Source organism: Rhinolophus ferrumequinum, chromosome 21 (genome assembly GCF_004115265.2).
Source record: "Rhinolophus ferrumequinum isolate MPI-CBG mRhiFer1 chromosome 21, mRhiFer1_v1.p, whole genome shotgun sequence".
In the NCBI taxonomy this organism is placed as follows: domain Eukaryota; kingdom Metazoa; phylum Chordata; class Mammalia; order Chiroptera; family Rhinolophidae; genus Rhinolophus; species Rhinolophus ferrumequinum.
Window position 1 is genome coordinate 42,124,465 of NC_046304.1, and position 15,531 is coordinate 42,139,995.

Sequence of the window (15,531 nt, forward strand, 5' to 3'; positions counted from 1 at the left end):
TTGCTGTACGGTCTGTTTAAAGAAGGAGCCCCCTGGCTAAGTTTTGAAGATGTTTTAAGTGCCAGTGCTTTTCAGGAGCACACAGTACATCCCGGTGAGATCCCACCCAACCTTACTGTAAACACATCTGCCGGGCCCTAGGAATTGATCCAAAATGGAACTCGGCTTGTTCTCAAAGCTTTGCTCCTCTTCTTAAGGAATAAAGAGACGTTTTAAAAAGAAAAAAATTGAATGCTGGGGAAAGCTTCTTGCCAAGGCCCTTAGGAGGCCCTCACATTTACACCCTCCAGGCCACTCTCTCTGGGGTGAGAAAAGGGTTTCTCTAAACACGTGGAAGACCACCTCCTCTGCTCCAGAGACGGGACCGTTACGGCCATTTCAGAGCCTATGCCGTGATAAATATCAGTCACTTTACCTTCTGTACCCAGCTTGGGGATATTCAGTTTCTCTCAACCCTAGTAAAACTAACTTCACGTACCTGACTCTGCTAAAAGCACTGGCTCCTTTTATTGTCACAGTAAATGATGATAACAGGTGAGAGATCTGCTGTAGACATTTATTAAATCTGTTGCACCAACACTACATTGTACTTCACAGAAGATTGGCCACAGGCAAAGTAAAATAAACCACTGGATCAGCTTTCGGGGCGGCCTTTTCGTTCCCTAGTCATCCAACACACACTGTGGCAGACAGACCAGTTTATAGACTCACACTGCAAACCTGAGGTTCTGTGTCTCTCTGTGGCATTCTGACAAGGGAGACAAATGTACTTTGGTAGTTTGTCTAAGGTGGAGTTTTTCCTACATGTAAACACTGGACTACATGAGTGTGTACCAGGTGATGAAAAGAATTGATGGCACCCCTGCCCCTGCCCATTCTAAACAGGGCCAACACCCTCTCGTCCGGGCTGCAGTGGAGACGGGAGAGGCTCTGCAGAAGGCAGGACCCACTGCCAAAGCTGAGGATTAGAAATCTGGGCAGTAGAGGATGACTAGCCCCTTTCTCTAAGGCAGCATTTCGGTGTGGAAAAGGCAGCCGTTAAAAGAACAATAGATTTGGAAATTTCATGAATTTCCTCATTTAAGTAACCTGTGTCTGTCTCAAACTGTGTCATGCTCCTCAAAGGCCAGAAAATGAGGAAAACAAGGAGAGAATATTTGCCAAGTCCAAGAAGTACACGATCAATGCTCTAATCACATTATTTCTAAACTGAAGCCAAACAGTGACTCAGCTAACAGCATAACACACGTATGGGGTTGGGGGGATTAATCTGATTCCAACTCAGCCCCAACTTCCTGCAAGGATGGGCCCCCGTAAGCTAAGGGTGTATGAAGCCCTCCCCTTGAACAGAAGCAGGCAGCAGGCCCCCCCCACACACACACACACCATATAAAAAGAAAGTGGGTAACAGCAGCAGCTTTTCGTTTAAAAAAAAAGGTTTGTGTCCTCACCTCTGGTCAGAACAGTGCCTGTGCTGGCTCATGAAGGTGGGGACGTGGGAGCTCGCAGGCTGAGCTGCACGGTAACCCACCACCCACCAGAGCCAACGCAGGGCGGGGGAAGGGGGGCATCTCTTTCCTCCTCTTCAGCTGCCAAGGGTAGGTTTCTCTGAAGTCCTGTGCTCCTATCCCCTCTCCCAGCAAAGCCGTCCTGGGGCCAAAGAGTTAAAGAAAGGGAAGGCTCCACAGCACAGCCAGGCCAAAGCCACTCTCCAGAGCTTCCCAGGGGCCAGTCCCTCCCCTCTCCTGGGGACCCTCGATCTGAACACCAACATAGTTTACACATAATATCACTTGCTCCACTGCCAAAGTCGGGGCCCAATCACACCACATGTTACTCAGACTAGCGAGACTCCTGGTTTGAATTCAGCTTCACAAAGCAAGTCTTGGCTTTGCCGGGCCCGTTGCTGAGGCCCCAGGGTTTCTCCCACTGCTTTGTGCTCTCTGCAGGCCCTGGACTGGACCCAGCATCTGCGGGCTCAAGGCAGGGGGTGCTTTCCATCTCCTTTAGGGATCTGAGTTTCTGCAACCAGAACTGACTACCCAAAAGCCTACCCAAAGCTGCTCCATTTGAGGGAATGACGGGACATTAGGGGTAGGGGACTATGACAGGACACTAAAGCAGCAGCAAAGAGGAAAGCAGAGGCGGCCAAGCCCTAAGCCCCAGGAATCACTGCTCAAAGAGGCACACTGCCCCCACACTCCCTACCCACTCAGCCCAGCCATCCTGGGGAGCCAGGAATCCTGAAGGCAGCCTCAGTGGCTGTGAGAAAGACACCTGTCACACCCCCGGACCTGAGGACACCTGCCAGACGCAGGCCCCTCCCCACAGGACAAGGACAGCCAGTCACTGGGAGCTGGGGCTATCGCCCTCTGTCAGCGTCTTGAAGTCCATGGAAAGAGCTTGTTCTTCTGCCTGGGGGGGCCGCTTCCACTCGGCGCGAGTCAAGATGTAGAGCACAACCACGCCAAAGCTGACCAGCAGCAGGCCCAGCACGTTGGCCAGGACACCCTCCGGCTCGAAAGTGCTGTACTTGGACCTGCAGGGTCAAGGTGGGAGGAGCCACCCGAGGGGTCACCATTCAGCCAAATGCTATTTGCACCTGGGCCAGAAAGATGCGACCCCAGCCCCACCATCCCCCTGGGTGGCTAACTCCACAGAGAGCTGGCTCAGAAGGCAGAGGTCCAGGGAAGCAGGACATAGGGCTCAGTCTCTGTGGGGACCACAGCACAGGACACTCACCCGAGTGTAAACAGCAGCTCCTCCTTCAGGCCCAGCAGGGCTGTGCCCACAGAGAGGAGGAAGATGGTGGCACCAAAGAAGACATGCTGTGGGCGGTAGCGGTTCCGCAGAGAAAACGAAGCTCCGGGGAACAGGAAGAAACTAAAGCCCACCAGCCACTAGAAAGAAAGAAAGGCAGGTTGGTGCCAGGGCCGGAGCTGGCCATCGTGTGACCAACCCAGGGACATCCAGGCTGGCTGCGAAGCCCTCCCCCCACCCATGGTTTCCTGCATCCAGGAGCGTGGTGGGGGGACGCTAAGCACTATGGGAAAGGCCCCGACCCCCGCGTTCCAGACCAGGTCCCGTGCATCATACTTGTATACGTGGAAGGCCGGGCCTGTAGCCAAACACATGTGCACGTCAGCTGAAGGGCACCGGGAGCCAAGGCCCCCTCCCCTGTGAAATCCTGGCTCTGTACCCATTTCAAATCTGAAAGCAGCATCCAGCTGCACTAAAGCAGCCCTTTCACCTATGGGAACGGCCTGGAGAATGGGCTCTTCGGTGGCAGGTCGCTGTGGGGCTGGAAGGACTCACCTGTACAAAGCAGAGCACAAAGACAAGCATGCCACACCAGCTGTGCAGGCTGTACAGGTCGGCATAGCCCTTCTTCCTGTGGTAGTCGAACACCGCGACCAGGCCTGGGCCAGAGAGGAGGGGTCACGTGAGGATAGGCGGGGAGTGCGGGGGAGGTGACCCAAGGGAAACCTGACTAGCCAGGACTTCTGGGCTCTCATCCCAGCACCCAGTGTCCCTGCCTGGAATGCCTGGAAGGAGGGGGAGGGCAGGGAGGGGGCGTGGGAGGGGAAGGCTATTCCCCGGAACTCACCCACCAGGGCGATGATGAACGCAAAGACATGCAGCAGCCCGTGCAGGACTTTGGTTGTGCGTTTGGCCTCGTTCCTGAAGACACGATAAACCAGCAGGGCTGTGGGAATGAGAGAGGGAAGGTCAGTGCACTCCCCTGAGCTCCAGGCCTTCCTGCCATGGGCAGCAAGGAGACACACCTTGGCTGAGAGCTGACCTGATTTAAGGGCTTCACTGGGCTCCTCAGCCCCAGGAAGTGGAAGAGAAGGGGCCCTCAGGCCATGTGTACCCTGGGACTGCCCTCCCCACCCACCACCTTCTTGTCACGTGTCCTGTGTATTCCGGGCTGTGTTTTAGGTTCATCATGAAGTTACCCTGAAGTGTCCCCAAGCTTCTGATGTCATCTTTTAGCTATGACGGTCCTCAACGAATCCAATATTGAAGACTGATCCGAAATTCACTATTTTTAGCAAGCAGGGTAGGCGCCAGCAGCACCTTGCTCCTACTCCCCCCATTTCAAACTGCCCCTGCAGAAGCCGGCCTCAGCTCCCAGCCCAGTCCCTGGGCCTCCCCTCCATGAAGCACACCCACCCGTGGGTGCTCCTTGTTGAAGCAAGAGGTAAAAGAGGGACAAGCTGGAAAGGAGGTGCCACCCACCAACCTCAGGGCTCCTGTTTGGACTCCCAGTGTCCCCAGGCTCTAAGCCAGCTTCCTTCTCTGACTCTTTTCTAGACTCTCACATTTGTCTAACAGCAAGAGACCTCAGGGGTGATCAGGGCCTGCAAACTGCCTCTCTCAGGAGGAGCAGCTCACGGGAAGCACAGGAGGGACTCACCATCTCCCTGCAGGAAGACGAGGCCTATGACCATGCACAGGGGGTGCACGTTAAACTGCAGGGTCCCCTCCCAGGCAATGCCTCCTCGGTACAGACCGAGCCAGGCACCAGTCATGGCCACGACCATCAGGCCCAGCAGTTGGGAGAAAGCCACATAGTAGGGCAGCGCTCCGGGGCTGGATGCCATGCTGGTACGGCTCTCCATGCTGAGGTGGCAGCTGCAGGAAAAACAGCAGAGCTCAGAGGGGCAGCCCACAACCTCCGAATGGTACATCCCAGGCCCCTCAAGGCCGACCCCTGACACCCCCTCTCTGCCCCACTCCCCCAGGCTCTGTGCCATTGCGGTGCTCACAAGTATGTCACTGTTCCCATTCTACAGACAGGAACATGGCGGCTCAAGGTAGTTTGGGAAAGCCGTGCTCTGGGGCTCCACGTGGGAGCGGGTTTCCGGGCTCGTCTGCCCAGCCCCACCAGTGTTTCTACAGCCTCGCCCAGGGTCAGGATGGCTTTCGCACCAGCTCTTCACGTTGACTCTGTTGGTTCTCCTGACCCCGGGCCCAGCCTGGCCCACACACCCCAGGGGATGGGAGGAGACCGGCAGGCAATGAACAGCATGGCTTCCGTCTGCTTTGCCAAGGTGCTGGCAGAGGGCAGAGCACTCAGTTCCACTCCCTAGATGGCTGCCCACTGGCCTCTTGCCCACTCTCCCGGCCTCTCCCAGCAGCGGTGGAAACATCCTGCTTCTCCTTCATTATCAACAGAGAATGACAGCTGAGCAGAGACGTTTGACTAACAAATTTTTGGGTCACCCTTCTAATTCTGAGCACAAGCTCTCTACCCTTACTGCTCAAGAACTAGTTTCCAGTCGTCCTGGCCCTGTCCTTCTGCTGACTGGAGGCTGTGTTTGCCACATCTGACAACTGTTGGCAACTCCACCATTAAGCGGGGTGGGAGATAGTAATACACACTCCCTACAGTAAAATACAGATACGCAACAAAAAATTACAAGTAATCAACATTTTGATTTTATATCCTTACATCTTTTTCTTCAAGGTATATATCACACACACACACACACACACACACACACACACACACACACACACATTCTTTTATGGAAACAGGATCGTACAATTTCTAACCTGCTAGGTTCCTTTTTAGGTTTTTGATACGTTCTGTCAAATCAGAAACACGCGCATGGCAGGTGGGAACACCTGTTTCCAGACTCCCTGGCAGGCAATGAACCCCTATGTCTGGAACTCTTGCCTCTGTCCTTATCTATCACCTCTATACCAGTGACTCCTAAATCTAGTGCCAGTTCTGTCCTCTCCCCCAAATTCAAACTCCATTTCTCACTGTCCACCAATATCTCTACCTGGACATCCTCAAACACTTCAAACTCAGCACATCCAAAGTCACACCCCTGACCTCCCAGGTAGCTAGTGCGGCTGTCCTTCCCCTGGGCCCAGCGCTGTCACCTGCTCATACAGGCCACAGAACCCCAGGGGTTCTCCCCAAGGCCTCTCACCATCACTTCCCTCCTGGCCATCTTCACTGTCACCACCCAAGCCAGGGCACAGAGCTTCTGCCCCCATCTCTCTACCCTCTCCAGTCTGCCTGGCCCGCTAGTGACAGTGACAAAGTCATGTGGCCCCGCCCCACACAAACAGCCGCCCACTCCCTGCCAGTGAAAAGCCAGCTCCATAACATGATCCTAACTCAGTTTCCATCGGCAACCCCAAGTCCACTCGGGGGACACTGTCCCTGTCCCTAGATCTAACAACACAACCTGCTGTCATCATTATTCCCGTCCCCTCACGCGCCCCTGCCCCACGCTCCCTGCTCCCCTGCTCCACTTCTTCCTCTTCCCCAGCCCACCCTCGGCCACCACCTGAAATGAACACCACTTTGTCCCCCTCCTCCGCGCCCCCAAGACTGGCCTGGAGCTTCCTTACCCTCCTGGTGTCGCCCTCTGTGAGCTCGTGGGGGCCTCCTGCTGAGCACCCAGCGAGCTCCCTGAAGGCAGGGAGTGTGGCTCACTCTCCTCCTGAGTCCTCGGGGATCCAATCCCTTGCCCGACTCTAACAGGGAAAATGTACTGAAGAAAAATGCTGTCTCCCTTGCCTTATTAGATTCATCCCCAGAGAGCCCAGGGCCGTCACAATCTGATTAGCTCTGAATTAGGAAGAAGGAAGGAACACACCCCGCCACAGCTTCTCTGCCAGCAGCGTGACTAGCAAGGACAGAAGTGGGAGCTCAGGGCGACAAAGGACTGTCACCCCTGAACCTCGGAGCCACTCGGTGGTGAGGCAAGACAGCGCCAGCTTGTTTCTCTCCCAACCAATCTCCCAGGGACACAGGCAGAAATTGGAGTGAGGGTCTCTTCAAATCTGTGATAAGAAGTATGGGGCAGGGTGGGGGGGGAGGATGAAGAGGGTAAAGGAGGTCAAATATATGGTGATCTCCAGGGACAGAGGGTCAGAATTGAGTTGAATTGTAGGATACCCAGTCAGTGTCTGCCGAGCATGGGAGAAGTGCCTGGCGGTGTTGAAAAGAAAACCCACATTGGAATGGTGCCATGACTGTGTGTGGCTATACGCTCTACACTGTAAATTCATATCCTGGACTCCCCAGGAAGTCAGAACCCTAATATTGTTTGCTCCTCACCATGGTGGAATGGATGGAGATGTGTGCTTATGTTTGCTGGGAGGACACAACCTCGTGGCTCGGGACCCCTACTCTGTACTCAGCACCTCCCACTTTCTCCCATTTAATCCTCTCAATAACACTATGATCAGAGGAGTATTATCCCAATTTGATGGATGAAAGTGGGGGCTCAGGGAGGATAAACGGCATGGCCCAAATTATCAGCAGCAAATCGCTGCTCAACTCACTTGTTTCTTGAGCACTTACTATATGCCAGAACCACTGCTAGATGCTGGAACTATACAGCTGAGACATGGTCCCTGCCTTCCAGGGGCTCACCGATAAGTTGCAGAGCAGATACAGATTTTAAAGTAAAGGGTAGTAAGAATTCAAGCCACGAGCTAAACTCAGGCCTCCAAGAGCAGTTTCCACTGTGTATACTGAGGAGTTTCCCCCACTTTAATGCACACGTGGCACGCGCTTCCAGACTGCCTACCGATTGGCTGCCTGTTGATGGAACTTTGTGTTTTCTAACGCCCAGGAACTGGGGTAGAGCTGTCATGCTTTCCCAACACTGAAGCCAACCCAGGATCTGAATGGGTGCTTGCCGGGGAAGGAGCTTTGAAGCAGGGCTCCCAGGTAGTCTCTCCCCCACCCATGCCAGTCCTCCAGTGTCTTCCTCACCCCTAGGGGAACCACGCTCCTAAGGCAGTTTAAACCCACATCATGTGAGCACTGGTGTCCTCTGTGGGCTCTCCCCACAGGGAGAAAAGGCAGCCGGGTGGGAATAGATGGTGAAGAGAGAAGTGATGACAGGCAGGCGAGCTAGTTGCAAGATCTTCACGTCAACTGCTCCAGTGGCAGCTCTCCTCATCCCTATGGGCCCCAAGTAAACAGGCATCCCAGAGGAAGCCAGAGATAAAGCATGACCTTTGGAATTACGGAGGCCCAAGCTATATCCTCCATACCGCTTTCCAATTTGACGGTGACTCTATATCCAAGTATGAGCGGTGACAGGAAAACTCACACCAAGCCAGACCAGCCTCCCTCGGGCAGGACCATGACAGGGGACCTCACAGTCAGTAAGATCTAAGCGTGAAGAATCCAATTTACAAAAAAAAGTAGTGAGTGTTTCTGTGCTGTGTACACAATGAACGGAAAGATCCCTTCAGCAATGGCATTTCCCATTGCTTATTTGGTTCAACGAAATTGACAACCAATCTTTGTGCAGGGAGGAGCTGCTTCCAATGCTGGAGGATTCAGAGAAGACACTGCAGTGATGCTGGGTGGGGTCTAACCCACCCACAACATTGGAAACCTTGCAATCATTTGAGATTCACTCCCTAGTAAGTAAATGCCTTTAAATCATGCTCCTTCATTTCCCAATCTGGACAGCGAGAACTCTCTCTGTCACCCTTCCTTCCTAACTGGGTTGCTGCTCCCCACCCCCCGCTCCAGAACCCTGGCTGTTCTTGGGCCTCCTGTTCCCAGAGCGGAAGTGTGGGCAGCAGCTTCAAGGACCTGGAAGCAGCCCTGCTCCACCCCAAAGGTTTCCTTTGCCCAGGAGACCAGAGTCTTGGAACCAGAGGGGACTCATACGGCCCCTTTCAAGGCCACCCTCCTTCTTCTGTCAAAGCACAGGATGAGGGGGACATATCTGGCAGCTTCTGGAACAGTCACTCCTCCCCTCCCACACACACACCCGAGTCAGACTCCACTTAATGCAATCAAACAGGGACGGGAGCTACCCTCGGGCTGGAACGTGCTGAGTACCACTCTCTCCCCATGCCCACTGTGTTTCATTAAAAGGTCACCAGGCCTAATCTCATTATGGGGACCAGACACTGCACATGTCCTACAGCCTGAAAGCAGGGAGCCTGGCCACTGCCCTCCTTATCAACGGCAGGGCTTAAATTAAGTTAGAAAAGATTGTGTTGGGGGCCAGGACTAGATCTGTTCTTGATGAGGGGGTGGGAGGAGAAACGCTTCAATTGTCCTAGAATGTCCATGAATATGATGAAAGAGAAGGCAAAATGATGGCTGAACTGCTAGGCAGGGCACTTTCTTACCACCCCACACCCAAGTAGCCCCCAGAAAGAAAGCAGAGCTTGAAGTCAGACACTGAGCCCGGTTTTCCAGCAGGTACAGGGGGCTCAGTGCCAGGGCTCCCATTACTTGTAGGGACTTATCAAAAATGTTTTGATTTCTGTTAAAATCAGGAGAAAAAAAACCAAACTTTTAGGGTTGAAGGAAATGTTTTAATTTTTAATCCAGCCTGAACTATATTTGTCTTTAGACCATCAGTTATAAAAATACAATTTTTTTAATGGAGGAAGGGGCCCACAGAGGCAAAAGTGCCTCAGGCCCATGAAAGTCACAATGCAGCCCTGGTCAGAGGGATGTGATTTCAAAGCCAGCCCCACTGTTTAAGACTGTGTGCTCCTAGGCAAGCTAAGTCCCCTCTCTGAGCCTTCTTCTTCATCCATAAGTACGTGGATATTGAGATCCACTTGACTGACCTGAAACAAAGATTAAGTGGAATAAATATGTGCTGGGGCCTAGAACAGTGCCTGCCCCACAGTAGGCGTTCGATCAATTGTAACAATTGAACGAAAACTAAATCTGGTTGTGGGGACAGAGCCAGGAGTGCAGTTTCCAGGCTCTCGGCCTCACGTGGAAAGGTGCCGGCTCAGGTAGTAAATGGCCATCCACTGTGATTGGATCGCTGTCTGCTGTGGCTAGTTGGCCGTCAGCTGTAACCAGTGAGCCATTGGCCACTAATATAACTGCCGTGGCTACGCTAGCAGCAAATGGGGGTTAGCAAGAAGATGGTGGCTGAGCTAGCAAGTGCGGATTGCAATTAGCAGGGCGGATTGCAGCTAGCAAGTGAGGTGGTTTGGCAGAGAGAAGTGGAAGGTGGATTGCGGATCCTGTGGTTCCTGTTCCTGTGTCTCCAACCCAGCCGCCAGAGATAATATAGTGGTATGACTCCCCTGTCTATGGCTCCGTGGGTGTTCCTTTTTGGCCTCACCATATCCTGCGTTCTTATGTAGGGAACGGGAGCTGAGACCCCGCATGACACCCTGCGTGACACTGGTCTTACCGTGTTTCCCCAAAAATAAGACCTAGCCAGACCATCAGCTCTAATGTGTCTTTTGGAGCAAAAATTAATGTAAGACCCAATCTTATTTTACTATAGTATAAGGCCGGTCTTATATAAGACCGCATTAGAGCTGAGGGTCCAGCTAGGTCTTATTTTCGGAGAAATACGGTAATAGGGCCTTAGGAAGAATCACCCATCAGAAGCTGTTGATACATGAGGTTTTGGTGCTACAGAGAACCAGATGGCAGTGGACAGCTAGACCCCTTCTAATAAATCCACACTCCCTTCTGTCTGCCATCTACTGGGCAGAACCCCCTGGATCTGGGGTGGATTCCTCCGCCAATGCCTTCTACTGCTGCTGAACCACTCATTTTAACAGAAGCCCAAGCTCTGCCTGCGAAGGAAGGTGGCACAGCAGGGAAGCAGTAGGACAAGCAGGGTGGTTCCACCTCCTTCCTGGTCCAGGAGCCTCCTCTTACGTGAGGGCCTTACGTGAGGGCGGGGTTGTAGCATCCCTTTCTCTCTATGGGGCTCACTTTGACACGTACAAGTTACTTGTATTTTCTGCGTCAATCCAATTTCACAAGAGAAATCAAGGTATCTACGATAAGGAGGAAAAGTTTTGTTTTGTTTTGTTTTTCATTCTCTCTGAAAAGTAAGGAACAGAATCCAGGCGTCCTAAGATGGAACTTGATTTAATCCAAAACCCTCAGACCACCAGGCTAGAATAAATGAGAGCAGAGGAGCAACCAGCAGGGAGAAGGACTTGGAAGGGGTGCCAGCCTCTGAAGACCTGGGTCTCTGTGGTGCCCTGGGAGAAAGGGCAGGCAGAGACGGGAGGTGGCCCTGCCATCATGCAGGTGTCAAAGGCAGCAGCAGATCCCTTAGCTCAGTTCTGCAGCCCCAGTTCATGGCCCACCAAGGCCAACCCAACAAGTCAGGATTTCCCAAATGAGAAACTCTCATTCTCACGCAAAAAGCTGAGGATGTTAAGAAGAGAGCAAGAAAGGGATCTAATATCTAGACATGTCAACCTAAGACCCTCCTACAGGAAAAAGAGGCTAGGTGGAGGGAGGCAAAGTAGCTGGCAGTCTCGGTTTCAGGTTTCAAAAGACCAGTCGTGGCAAACGCTGATTGATCCATTCTCCCTATGTTCTTCCGTACTTCTGCCCTAGCTGTAGAACATGGCAAAATATTAGCCGAAGGCCCATAGATAAACCTGGGATCACTTGCCTCTCCATTCTAACTTCAGAAGAGACTCGGCACACAGGTAGACCCGGGACCCAAGGTTGACCGCTCAGGAAGGAGAAGGACGAGCTCTTTAACCTCGGGCCCTGTTCCATGGCCCCCGGGCCGGGGAGAGCAGGTGAGGTAAGAGCCAGATGCGATAGCTGGTGAAGGCAGGAGAAAGACTCGCTGCGGCTCCCGGAGCCTCGTCTGTTCCGGCGCGGGCGCGGTCCCGCCCCAGTCCGGGCACACCTGAGCCCGCCGTCCCCAACCCCCAACACACACACACCTGGGCCCACTCCACCCCCACATACTTGAGCCCCCTTCCCGACCTGCACCGATGCTCCGCGCCGCCCACCAGCCCGGGCCGCCTACCTGGCCAGGCTCCCGGCCCCGAGCTTGTCCCGGCCGCGCCGCCCACCGGCCCACGAGCTCCCCGCGCCGCGCCCCGGCTGCTCTGCAGGTTCTGCGAGCCGCGCCGCCCTCGGTGCCGCGGCGTCGCCATGGCGACCCGGCGGTGGCGGCGGTGGCGGGTTGGTAGCGCGGCAGGCGACGCGGCGAGGGTCACGCGGGTGGCCGGAAGTGCCCCGGCGCGACCCTAAGCTTGGGTTAGGGCCCGGCCCCCAGTGGTACCCCAGTCAGGGGGCCCGCCAGGTCCGGGTCCACAGGGACACCCGCTTGGCAGGGGCTGCGGCGCAGGGCGCTGAGGGGGCGAGAAGGTGGCTACCGTGACACGGCCTTCTGGACCCGAGCTCGGGTAACTTTCCGAATCCGGGCCTCGCAACCTGGCTTGCGGGGTCCCCCACGTTCGGGGGTGCATGGGGACCTGCGAGCCCGTGGGTATGGAGGTGGCCCCGAGGGCCCAGGCCTGATTCCGAGGCCGCGCGCCAAACAGTGGAGAATGGGCGGGGGCGGAGATGGGGCCCAAGTGCAGAGGGGAGGGTGTGCCGGCCGGGAGCGCCAGCCTGCCCGGGACTAGTCTGCGTTTCCTGATTTCCTCCTCCTCTTCCCTCCCACCTTCTGACCTCCACTCGCCCCGGGCTCAGGTGGCCACTAGGTGTCAGACACGGCCTAGGCCTTGGCCCACGCAGCAGCTCCTGCAGCCCTAGGGGCCATGCCCCTTCCCCCCCAGCCCGGAGAGTGGAGATGTCACCCTCCTGGAAGGCCTGGCAACCCCCTTCCCCAATTCCACCCCGCCCCTCCCACACACACACACACACACTCTAAATGACAGTTTGCCATTTTCCCCAAGTCAGGAGTCTTCGCCTGAGACGGATTGCCCAAGCCTCCAGGCCAACCAGCCTAAGGATACAAATCAGCTCTTACCATCCTCTCATGAAGGCCTAGACTGCCATCAGCGGCCTCCCCGGCCCCAGCTGCTAAGAGAGAGGGTTGCTAAGGCCCAGGCTAGGGGCCACAGCCCTGTCCAGGTCCTTTTTCCAGGAAATGCTGTGGGTAGATAACAAGCCCAGCTCAGACTTGCTACAAGCAAAGAACAAAAGGTTCTTTCCTGTCGGATGCCTGGCAAGACACACCAAAGGCCTCGGAGTGGAGGGAAATGGGGTTTCCTCCCCTGGAGACATAAATGAGCCTCAGCAAAGGAACACCCCTCCCTCACCTGCCCTCAGCACTGTGGGCTTCCCTGGGCAGTGGCAAGGACCCTGACCAAGGCGAGCCTTGGGGCGCCATACCTCCTTACAGAGAAAACGTACTCTCAAGCACACGGCAAATCCCGCAAGGGTGCCCACTGCTCCATCACAGCTGGGCCCACTCCCTCAGTGACCAAGCTTAAACCCTCCACGAATATAAATTTTGTTGGGATAGCTTTCCAGTTGGAGGGAGTTCGTAGACATTTTAAATTAATAAACAGCTTCCTTAAGGTGCCAACAGGCAAACAGCAGGCAACACATGCCTTGTGAGTCGACTGTGGAACAGAGACATTTCTGGGGTAGGCAGGGTGCGCAGAGGAGCAGAGAGCCTCGTGGGAACTTGACATGAGTGCTGGCAGCCCTTCCAAAGCCAGGAGAGACTCCTGCTGAGGCGAGATGGGGCCCTTTGTGTCCTCTCCCCACCCACCACCACCGGCCCCCCATCGCCCTGCAGCCCTGGGCTGCAGTGTCTTCCCCTTAGGAGGGAGAGCACACCCTGCCAGCAGTATTCTCAGGGGTCTGCTTAAAGTGGGGAGGGGTCGGAGGTGGCCCTGAGTGAGGTAGGGTGCCTCCATGGGGACTAGCCCACAGGGTCTTAGCTCTAAGGGCTCATGGCTCCACCCAACCATTTTAAAGAGCAGGTGAGCCCAACAAATGCCGTCAAACACCAGCGCCCTGTGGCCTCGCCCCCTGTTGCCAGAATCTCCAACCCAAGAAGACACTCACTCTCCTCTCCCTCTCTGCTGCTGAGACTCCTGCCTTGGAAACCAGAGAAGCATCCACCCTGCAGCTGGGGGTGGGGGTGGGCAAGGAGAACAGCCTCCAGGCCCGTTCTTGGGGACCAAGGATGTGGCCTAGGATATTTTCCATGCAAATTCTTCCCTTTGCACACAAAACTACACTAGTCTTCGTATTTTTCAGCCTCACCAAGTTCACCCCCACCTCTCCTTTGGTACGCCCCCCACCCCCACATCATCATCACTTGGCTCATTCCTTCGGATTAACTCTGAACATCACCCGCCCTCCAGAAAGGCCTTCCCTGATGGTCCAGTCCAGTAGCTGGGGTCAGAGGTTAAGATGTAGGGAGATACCCTGGGTTAAGTGTACTAGTGACAGTTCTGGGAAACCACGCCTTGTGGTCACCCTGTTCTTTGGCCAAAAGTAATTAAAGAGCAGGAAGAAGCACAACAGTGAGCAGAATGGACCACATAAACAGGACCTCAGATCCCCCAGCACCTGGCTGAGCATGTCTGCCCTTACTAAGGTTACCAGATTTAGAAAGAAGGAAAAAACCAGGAGGCCCAGTTAAATTTGAATTTAATATTTTTTGGCATAAGTATGTCCCACATATTACATGTAATATATTAAAAGTGTATTCATTGTTTATCTGAAATTCAAATCTAACTGGATGTCCTGTATTTTATCTGGTAATCCTATCCTTGCTCCCCTTTGGGAAGGACCGTAGAGGGGCCTCCTGGCCATTCTGGCCCCTCCCAGCAAAATTTCCCCACCCCCAGCAGGCTGAAACAGCCAGTTAACTGCTGTTGGGCCCATGCTTCAGGCAGAGGCCTTCACCTCAGGCTGCAGAGAATCTAGAAGGTATAGGAGACGGGGTTCCCAGTGCTATGGCACCATAAGATACAAACACAGAATTCATCCACTCTGTACAACAGTCTCATCAAGTCCTTTCCATGTGCCAGGTGGGCAAAATTCGGGACAGAACAGTGAACATGACAGGCACAGCCTCGTGCTTTCAGGCCTTAACAGTCAGGGAAGGCTTCTGGGTGTGTGACATAGAATCACAGAGCTACAGGATGAGCAGGGGTTAACCTAGCAAAGGGACAGCAGGGAGAGGGCAGGAGTGTCCCTGGCCTACTAAAGGAGCAAAAGCTCACTGTGCTGGAAGGCGGAAGAGGTAGCACCAATACACCCTGAGGAATGCAGGCCGCTGCCCGCATCAGCATGCCTGAACCAAAGCGTGCACCACCTTGGGATGGCAAATAATTGAGACACACACCCTGAGCAGCATACAGAGGGCCTGAGGCACTTGCTCCAACTTCCTTGAAAAGAAAACTTGTCTGAATCTGAAAGTGCAAGGCTACTTTGATGACCTGAGAATGGAACTATAATCACTCAGGGAGAAAACCTGTTTTTCAGTTTCAGGGAACAGCAGAGGTGGCCAGAAAAACAGCATCCCCAGCTGGAGCTGCAGCGATGGAGACAGGAGAGGCAGTGAGGCAGGGAATTTGGCCACAAAGCTTCCTGAGCCACCCAGAGACAGTGAGTTACCTGGGACCTCCAGAACTCAAGTGGATTGGGCTAAGGGACATTACAGGCTGTGGGTCAGGGCTGACCTGAGGCTGGTCCATCTGGGAAAACAAGACTTAGACAGACTAGAGTGACCTACTGCCCATGAGCCAAAATAACACTGCTGGATGGGTGGAGAAATGACGAGAATCAGGACCATCGGCCAACTTTTACCTCTG

At 54.3% G+C, this 15,531-nt stretch overlaps 1 protein-coding gene across 7 annotated transcripts; it reads right to left on the bottom strand.

Annotated features, from left to right (window-relative positions):
- Positions 1-542: 542 nt before the first annotated feature.
- Positions 543-12,835, bottom strand: LOC117012769 (cytochrome b561). 7 transcript variants are annotated; one of them, XM_033089196.1, is made up of 7 exons: positions 12,723-12,753; positions 11,403-11,560; positions 4,421-4,638; positions 3,608-3,706; positions 3,316-3,419; positions 2,743-2,900; positions 543-2,539 (listed from the first exon to the last, which is right to left on the bottom strand). In XM_033089196.1, exons 1-7 carry the CDS (start codon positions 12,723-12,725, stop codon positions 2,347-2,349), a joined length of 933 nt encoding a protein of 310 aa, XP_032945087.1. In that variant the 5' UTR covers positions 12,726-12,753; the 3' UTR covers positions 543-2,346. The 7 variants fall into 7 exon arrangements, with proteins under 7 accessions (XP_032945087.1, XP_032945088.1, XP_032945090.1 ...); XM_033089197.1 differs by lacking the exon at positions 12,723-12,753 and adding an exon at positions 11,772-11,908; XM_033089199.1 differs by lacking the exon at positions 11,403-11,560 and having other exon boundaries at positions 12,723-12,835.
- Between the last annotated feature and the right edge of the window lie 2,696 nt (positions 12,836-15,531).